The sequence below is a fragment of the Squalius cephalus genome (genome assembly GCF_949319135.1).
Source record: "Squalius cephalus genome assembly, chromosome: 5".
NCBI lineage: Eukaryota > Metazoa > Chordata > Actinopteri > Cypriniformes > Leuciscidae > Squalius > Squalius cephalus.
In genome coordinates this window covers 4,611,285-4,620,995 of record NC_137126.1, presented here as the reverse complement: position 1 = coordinate 4,620,995, position 9,711 = coordinate 4,611,285, and the positions used below count along the sequence as shown (strand labels likewise).

The following is a 9,711-nucleotide window of genomic DNA, read 5'->3' as shown; positions in this document are numbered from 1 at the left end:
CGTAAAGGAAATTGTAATAAAGCCAAAACAACATAACCGAAAAACTGAAATGCATGGAAAATGTGGAGTCAAAATAAGTCAACAGGGGTTTTTTCTTCCACCAATATTAATGTAAGAAGATGAAATGCTTGATCACAAACGCTTTTTTGCTCACAGACTTCACATTTTAATATCCGGGGAATAAACTGGATCTTACATCAGTTGGAACAACCTCATATTCACATTTGCACTGTAATTAGCATTTTGCATTCTAAATAAAATAAAAAATGATCACAACATTGACATGAATAAGTCCTTGTACATAGATGTTTAATAGAGAAATGTACAAGCCTTCATCACTATTTCCATCAAAAGAATCTCTGAACAGAATCAAATTCATTCTAATGCATAGATATATTACCCGATATAAACACTATGGCTACTGCATGTTGACTGCATTTTACTGCATGAATTAGCATAAAATCTATTAATAGAACTCAGTTGTAATTCCTATTGTTCCTATCAACGTAATGACACACAGATCTGGAAGGGTTTAGGGGGCGTCTTGACCTTTTCCTGGGATCCGAGGCAAGGTTCTGGTCCTTCAGGAGGTGAGAATGAGAACCTCTGGAGGAGTGAAGTGAAGAACAGGAACAGTGTATTCCGTGCCAGCTGCTCACCAAGACATGACCTTTTCCCTGGAGAAGTTTAAAGGCAGGATACACGTATGCACACATCGTCTTACATTAAACATCATCAGTAAGTGTGAGCGAAATACAATAAAAGACTACCTGCAGAAAATGGATAAAATGCTTCCCGTTTCCTGAAATTCCTTTGGTCATCTAGGAAGTGCTCAGGATAAAACTGATCTGGTTTTTCCCATTGTGATGAATCTTTCAGCACAGAGCCGAGATTACAAATCACCATTGTGCCCTTGTGTGAAAGGAAACAGAGAAACATACTCATATAATTACAATTAATAACAGCAAAACTTTCATATCTGTAAATACAGTCCATTGTGAAAAAAAGTAAACTTTAGCGTACATTTAAAAAGTATTTATTACGGAAATAATATGCTTTAAAAGAATATACTTCTTATATTCATGTTGTTTGCAATTAAAAATATATATATATATTAATTTAAATTCATAATAAATAGTAACTGAACTTTAGAGTGCTTTTTTTGGCTTACTTAAGTACATTTTTATATGTAATTTCATAATTATTTCTATTGTCTTTGAAATGGTTAAAGTCAATGTACTGCCAAATGTACTGACCAGAAATTATGCTAAACTAAAACATACTTTAATGTACCGGTAATTTCTATTGAAAATTGTGTGTATTTAAATAATTTGGACTTTACATTTACTTTAGTATGTTAGTCACACAAGTGTACTTCTTTAAAACAGGACAAAAGATTACTAAAACATGATTTAAAAATGTAAAACATGATTTAAAAAGTGTAAAATGTAAATGTAGACTTTTTAAAAGTGTACTTAAGTGTTTTAAAGAACAGTCATGATAGTGTAGTATCTTTACGTATCATATTAACTGCAAGTACAGTTATTTAAAATGTACTTTTAAGATTTGTAAAACACTACAAACATTCAATATAATTAAGCAAACTTCTTTTGGTTACACTTTATTTTAAGGTGAAGTAGTTACATTGTACTTACTCAAATAAGTGAGTAATTAATTACATGTACTTACTAGAGTTACAGTTGGGTTAGGGTTTTGTTTAGGGTTAGTTACTTGTAATTATGCATAATTTACTGTTATTTCTATAGTAAGTACATGTAGTAACGTGCAACTATGTCACCTTAAAATAAAGTGTTATCGTCCTTTTTTACAAAAAGCATTAACCTATATCAGGGGTTTTCAAACTACAGATTTAATCAGGCTCTTTAAGCACATTTGAACACTGTTCCTTACAAACCTTGTTCAAATATGCAGTATGTTCCCAATGCAATTTACAAATTACCCAAAGCAAAAAATATAAGCAAAAGCAATTAATCCAAAGGACAAAAAAATCCAAGAAGTGCAACCATACCAAATTTCACTACAACAATAGTACAAAACTAGAGAAGAAGTACTTTAGGAATGAAGTATCCAGCCAGCACAGAGTCTCGACTTGTCAGACGGGGAGCAATCAGAGGTAAGATGTTGCTCACTCTCTGAGTTTCATGAATAACTGCGTTTGTGTAAGGCATACTGGCTCTGTCTACCAAACATGGCTGCCGAGACTTCCCAATTACGCAGTCGATCTCATCTTGAACTTTCTCTATGAAGAATTACAACAATCATACAGCTGCATACAGTGGCTATGTTAACAACCACAGACCATATATTGTGATTACTTAAATTGACTTCATGAAATATATTAAGTCTATTAATATAAATTTCAATAGCGACATCACAAAATAGATGTTTTCAAGTTCACTTACTTTGGACTTTGGGGTACTTGATCATTAGAAGTAAAGCCTGTCGTAGGGTGTCACTCATGGTCTGTGTCCCAGCCTTCAACAGGTCCACAGTGAGACAGGAAAGATTTTCCACAGTGAAAGCAGCCTCTGTATCCTTCCTTCTCTAAAACAAAGCCATGATTTAGACAACACGTGACCAGATTTAATATTCAGTTCCAAGAATTCAATCAAAGCATAAAACAGTAGTAGTAGTAGTAGTCCTAAAAAAACTTTTTATGACCCTACAAGTTTGATTAAACCATCAAAATATGAGGAAAGTAATATAGATTTTTTAAACTGAACTTGGTTAAGGTATTTCTCTGACAATAGGGTTGGCAAAAACCCTGGCAAAAAACAGGCAAACTTGACAGGTTTGGGTGAAGGGAAGAGGCGAGGACTCGGGCGCAGAGTAAATGATAATGGACTTTATTTAGGTGCCAAAAACAAACAAAAAGAAGAACCAAAACTACCACGTGGGAACATCCACAATAGGAAACAACCATAATGAACTGGCACAGGACAGAGAGCACAGAAAGATTAAATAGGGAAGGAAATGAGGAAGGTAACGAAAGAGAGCAGGTGAGGCAAATTAACTAATAAAAAGGTAACAAGAGGGCAGAGCCAAGATGAGAGACATGAGAAGGACACATGGCACACAGAAACAAACAAAAATCCATGGCAAAGAAACATGACAGAAGCCATGTGCTCACACAAATACACAAGACAAGACAGAAAAGCACATGGCAAATAAACTTTCATTCACCATGTGCTCAAACATAAAACAAGACACAAGACAGACCAAAGTGCAGAGGAGAGACAGTTATCCCAGGGCAGACAACCTCACCAGGCTGTTCAGGCTTTGGCAGGTTGGGACAGAGGGTAAGGAAGTGTAATCACATAAAGAGGACTGCCCCAAGGGTGGCAGGGCCGATGTAGTAGGTATAGGGCAGGATGGAAAGGATGGCCTCTTTCACTGTGACTGGGAAAGCAGGCGGCTCTGGTACGGCCAGATGAGCAGGGACCACAAGACTTGAGACCACTGAAGACAGGTCCTCCGGGACCACCGGACTTAGGAGCTCCGGGACCACCGGAGTCGGGTCCTTTAGGACCACTGGATTTGGGACCACAAGAGTCGGGTCCTCCAGGACCATTGGTTGAGGCAGAATCTGGCGGCTCTGGGGCTGGAGTGGAAGGAGCCAAGAGTGGCGTGTGTGTGGCCCAAACACACTGGAGGTCAGTGCTACTGTATAGTGGGAAAGGATGGCCTCCTTCGCTGTGACTGGGAAAGCAGGCGGCTCTGGTACGGCTGGATGAGCAGGGACCATAAGACTTGAGACCACTGAAGACAGGTCCTTCAGGTTCACTGGATTTGGAACCCCAGACTCAGTTCCTCCAGGACCACCGGACTTAAGACCACTGAAGACGGGTCCTCTGGGACCACTGGATTTCGGACCACCAGACTCAAGTCCTCTAGGATCACTGGACTTGGGACCACTGGAGATGGGTCCTCCGGGACCACCGGACTTAGGAGCTCTGGGACCACTGGATTTGGGACCACCGGAGTCGGGTCCTGTAGGACCATGGGACTTATGAGCTCTGGGACCACCAAAGTTGGGAGTACCAGGATTTGGAAAACGAGAGGAACCCTCCTTCTCCTCAGCTTGCTGGGTTGAGGCAGAATCTGACGGCTCTGGGGCTGGAGTGGAAGGAGCCAGGAGTGATGTGTGTGTGGCCCAAACACACTGGAGGGCAGTGTTATAGCGGGAAAGGATGGCCTCCTTCGCTGTGACTGGGAGAGCAGGCGGCTCTGGTACGGCTGGATGAGCAGGGACCACAAGACTTGGGACCACCAAAGTCAGGTCCTCCAGATCCACTAGGTTTCTGGATTTCTGGTGGATTCCGACCAACAGACTCAAGTCCTCTAGGATCACCGGACTTAGGAGCTCTGGGACCACTGGAAATGGGACTACCAGAGTCGGGTCCTCCAGGACCATGGGACGTATGAGCTCTGGGACCACTGGAGTTGGGAGTCCCAGGATTCGGGAAGCGAGAGAAACCCTCCTTCTCCTCCGCTTGCTGGGTTGAGGCAGATTCTGGCAGCTCAGGGGCTGGAGTGCACGGAGCAAGGAGGGAAGTGTGTGTGGCCTAAACACACAGGAGGGCAGTGGTATAGATGGAAAGGATGGCCTCCTTGGCCGTGACTGGGAAAGCGGGCAGCTCTGGTACAGCTGGATGAGCAGGGACCACTGGACTTGGGACCACAGGAGACGGGTCCTCAGAGAATACCAGACTTAGGATCTCTAGGACCTCCGGAGTTGAGACCACCAGAGTCGGGTCCTCCAGGACCACAAGCTCTGGGACCATCGGACTTGGTTGGGAGCACCAGGATTTGGCTTTTCCTCCGGTTGCTGGGTTGAGGCAGTGTAAGGTTTTATTTTATTATACAAATAAAAAAATGAATAGAACTCACAGGAAAAACATAGATTTACTACAAAATAATGAGTTATTAATATTTAGCTGGTTCTCTCTTGTTTTTTTATTAATTTTTAGCAAATTGTTAGCAAATTGTTAATAATATTTGAAAGGGTGAAGATGTCAATTTTCCTGGGCCGGACATCACTTTTTGGGCACTACTGTAGTTGAGCTCATGGTTGATATTCAAACTAATGAATATCAATCATGAAATCAATATCATTTTCTTTATGCATGTTCCTGTTTTTAGTGTACACAATTCATGCATGTCCATAACAAAAGAAAATGTTTGTCTGACTTTGTAATCTTTGATCAAAAATATAACCTTTTTGATATAACAACATATAACTTTGTTTTACATTTACAGTGACTTTCCTTTCCTTTCTCTATATTTTCAGCTCCTAACATGGGTTGTGAACGCCATTTAATGTTGACTTTGAATGAAAAAATATGAAGTTATGATGCTTGCAAGTGAAAGAGTGAAAAGTCTTCATTATCTTACCTTATCGATCTCTCCAATGTAGGCATCTATGAAATCACGATGATCAAAAGGATCCCAATCCTTCTTTTGTTTCTCAATTTGTTTCTTAATGAAGGCTGTTAGCTTTGTGTAGTTTGATTGAATAGTTTTATGTGAGCCATAGAAACGTTCGGCAAGCCCAGGAAATGCATTATAAAACTAAAAATATATTAAAACAGAAATTTTGCATTAACATCAACTTATTTCACATAATCTGATTCAAACTAAAAGCTAGTAAGCACTGGTAAACAATATACTGTCTAATAATTTATGAATAGGTCAAATAAGTGTATTTGGGGAAAAATGAAACCTCCATATTTCAGAGAAGGAACAGTGAAAAAGTACCTGAATTTGTGGAATATTTTCTATGAACATGGAGTCTGAATTTAGAAGTAGGTTCTGGAAGTCAGTGAAGTTGTGGTCAAAACGCTTCCCAAACACAAAACATCCAATTACATTAGCAGTGGCATTGTTTAGAGTGTCATGAGGATTGAAAGGGCATCCTGTCAAGGATAATATTGTTATAAGCAAAGAATGGGTAATGTCTCAAATCTCTCAAAACTTAATTGCATTAATCGTTGACACAAAAATGCCATTGGTTGTAGTTTGTGTCATAACCAACATGACATGCCTGTTCGAAAACAAAGTGGAGAATATGTATCATATATTATTTATTTTTGTAGCTTGAGAAACACTATGAATCACTATGCACGGAAAAGAACTGCATGAAAATGCTATAAAAAAATACCGTTTGGTGTTTGACAGAAAAAAAGAGCAGCATACTGATGACTGGAACAATATAAAAGTGAGTAAAAAGGCAGTATTTTAAGTTGTGTGAATTGTACCTTTAAGACTTGTTACTGAGCTTTGTGAGTGTGTTGTTAACAAACAAAGTTGCCGATTGATATATTATATAAACTTATTCTCACTCGGACTCAACTCATTGGGAAATTTACTTTAATTATGACATGGAATATATGTTTTAAACTAGAAATAATAAAAAAAATGTGAATTTAATGATTTAATAAAAATCTTTTGGCTTCAAAAACACGACATCCTCTCTCGCCACCACTGAGTTTCAAGTGCACAAGTTAGTTTTGCATCTAATATATTGCGAAAAGAGTAGCAAAAGTCAAGGCGCGAAATTTGAAATTGCAGTGACTGATTTGAGAAGTTGCAAGTGCCTAATTGAGGTTGTACTGCGAATGTGAATGTAAGATTAAATGCAAATATATATATTACAAGTTTGTGTCTGTCATTGTATTTTTGTGAATGGAATTTTACACATTTGTGACTACTTGTCTGCAGCTTCAAATTCAGAATACAGGTTTGTGACTATTGTCTGCGAGTTCAAATTTCAACATTTAACTTCAGATTTTTATTTTACAGGTTTTCACATTGGAGCTGTGAGTGTAAATGTTAGCGTACAAGTACGAATATTTATTGTACTCAAATTCAAGTGTACGTGCTCTCGAGTTTTGCTACCCTTTTACCTTCATAACCAGCAACTAACTAAGCAGTGGATTTGGCAAACAGTCCCAGAAACAGGGGCAAATATAGCATCACACCTTGTTCTTCCTCAAAGGTCTGACACAGAAAGATGCATTCTTGTTGAATGTGAAGCTCCAAAGCATTTTTGTCTTCAGCAAAGGCCTTCAGGTGAGAGGCAGTAAAATGCCGCTGCTTCCTCCAGTTGTATCCACTGCTCATAGAAATACCTGGAAAGTTCATAAAAATCAAGGTTATTTTAAACAATTTGCCAGCTTGATGGCTTGCAGCCTCATAATTCACTGGATTTGAAAAACAAAAACCTTTACAAGAGTACTTTATCGTTGAGTGACTGGGTTTCGATGTTTAGATTCAGGTAAACTGGTTGTGGCTCTAATCTATAATTCTGACATAAGAAACACTAGACTCACCATTTCCTTGAAATACTTCTTGAAGAAGAGGAGATATGGCCCGGTCCAGAAAGTAGTCTCCTTGTGTCACCAAAACCTCCTTTACCCATTCATACCCAGATACCAGCACAATCTTGTCATAACCCATTCTGAGGCTGAAAATGTTGCCAAATTTGGCAGCCACCTGCATGATAAACAAATTAAATTAAAATGTATATAGTTTGAATTTCTTTAAATACAATTAGCTGAACTTTAGAGTGCTTTTTTTTGGTAGGATCTTTATTTATATTTATTTTTATTTTCTATGGACTCTTATTTTGACGTTATTTTGTCCCATACTGTCTCTTTTCATTTCTTGTTTTTCTATGGTTTTGATTATCTTCATACCTATCTAGTTTAGTTATTATTATCACTTTGCATATATAGCCCTATGTTTCATATGTTTAGCATCTGGTTTTAAGTTAACTTTTATGTTACTGCTCTGTAGTTTTTCTCATGTTTTGATTTTGCGTATTTCTTCTAGTTTCAGTAAACTGCAATGAGATCCATGATCCAATAATTGATTCCAACAAAACATTACACATTTCAAATGAAACTTGTATGTCATGTGTTTAAATATATTTGTAATGACACATTTTCAATGATAACATTGCAATTTAGCACTGTACATATAAAATATGTACTAATAATAAATACTGAATAACACACTGCAGTTAATAGATTAAGACTGATTTTAAATGTACTCAAAGTAAAACTTGGTAACACTATTTTACAATGTCATTGTTACACGTTACATGTCGTTACTATAGTAATTACTATAAATTGTGTATAATTACATGCAACTAACATTAACCATACCCTAACCCTATAAGTGCATGTTGTTAATTAGTATTACTTAAATGTATAATTACACTGCAACACAGACACCTTAAAATAAAATGTCAAGTCAAGTCAAGTCAAGTATATTTGTATAGCGCTTTTCACAATACAGATTGTATCAAAGCAGCTTCACAGTATTAAATTAAAATAATACAACAAGGTTTGTTTCTAGTGGAATGTATTGATTGATAAAATAAAATTAAATATCCCCAAAATAAAAATTTTTTTTTATTTGTAACATAAAATGTAACCTAAATCTTTTAATTGAAATAATAACAAAGCGCACTTAAGAAGTATTACGCAATCATGAAGCTGTAATCTTTTTAAGTGGCCTTTTATTTAATTCATGTATATGTAGATATTATGTTATCTGCAAGTACAGTTTTTACAGTATAGTACAGTAGGCTACTTCATGATTTGATGTGAACACAATTAAGGGTGCTTGTTTTTCACAAGGGTTACTTACCACAATGACACAATGCAAATGAATTGCAATAGCGTCCAGCTGCAAAGAGTTACATTAGGTTCAATTTGCGGTTCCTCTGTTGTATAACAATTCGCTCTTTGTATGAGTTTTCAGATCGTGAAATTGTTTAGGCCTATACTGTCAGTGTCGAGGGAATCGTTTCGCTAATACTGCACAAAACAACGTGTGTAAACAAACAAGGGCGTGTGTGATGACTTAGAAACACTTCAACCCCAACAAACTAACTCAAAGTAAAAAAATCAGTGTTTCATGGTTGTTTTCAGCGCAACTGCTCTAAAGTCTATCGTGTAACTGTCTGGCAAAAAGCGTTATTGTTGTCTCTGTCAGATTGAGCCAGGCTGATATATTGACATTACGAGTATAACATCAGCACGGCTTCAGAAAGAGTCTTTATCAGCTATTCTTTAACGTGTGTGAAAGAAATAAGATTGAAACTTAGCCCACCTCATCCATCGCACGATAGTTGAAATCGATTAAAACGTTGCCAAGAAACGGAAAAGCCCATGGTCCTGGTGGAAAGTTCGGCGCATTCTTACTCTTCCAGAAATCAAAAATGAGTAACGATACGAGAAGAAGAACCAAAAAACTCTTGACATCCAAAACATCCAGTAATGACATCAAAAGCATGGTGGTGATTTGGGCAGAGTTTGCTTCCAAAGTCCATTCAAGTTCACGCGTCAATCTTACCAGACTGCATCACTGCGAGACCAGTGAAGACCAGTGAAGCCCGTGAAGCCAAACAACTCGAATGAAGGAATGAATGAATTAAAGAAAGTAAACGACACGACCATTGGAAGAAAACTGTTGACTCAAAGCCAGTGACAAAGGTAAAACTGTAAGTTACCAAAAACAGTAATATTAATATTTATATAATTATGATAGGCTATTACATTAACTGTAAGGAGTTTTACAATTTAGATATATTGATATATTTAAAATTGTTAGATATAGGCCTATTGGTATTCTGGTCTCCTTGAGGTCGATTGTTTGTTTTTTAACCTGTTTTATCTGCCA

General features: G+C 37.5%; 1 protein-coding gene across 1 annotated transcript; it reads right to left on the bottom strand.

Moving 5' to 3' along the window:
• Positions 1–97: 97 nt before the first annotated feature.
• On the bottom strand, positions 98–9,412 carry LOC307159194 (cytochrome P450 2J2-like). Its single transcript, XM_079872411.1, has 9 exons — positions 9,142–9,412; positions 7,353–7,515; positions 7,002–7,151; positions 5,779–5,936; positions 5,416–5,592; positions 2,424–2,565; positions 2,073–2,260; positions 771–912; positions 98–677 (listed from the first exon to the last, which is right to left on the bottom strand). Exons 1-9 carry the CDS (start codon positions 9,322–9,324, stop codon positions 502–504), a joined length of 1,479 nt encoding a protein of 492 aa, XP_079728537.1. The 5' UTR covers positions 9,325–9,412; the 3' UTR covers positions 98–501.
• Between the last annotated feature and the right edge of the window lie 299 nt (positions 9,413–9,711).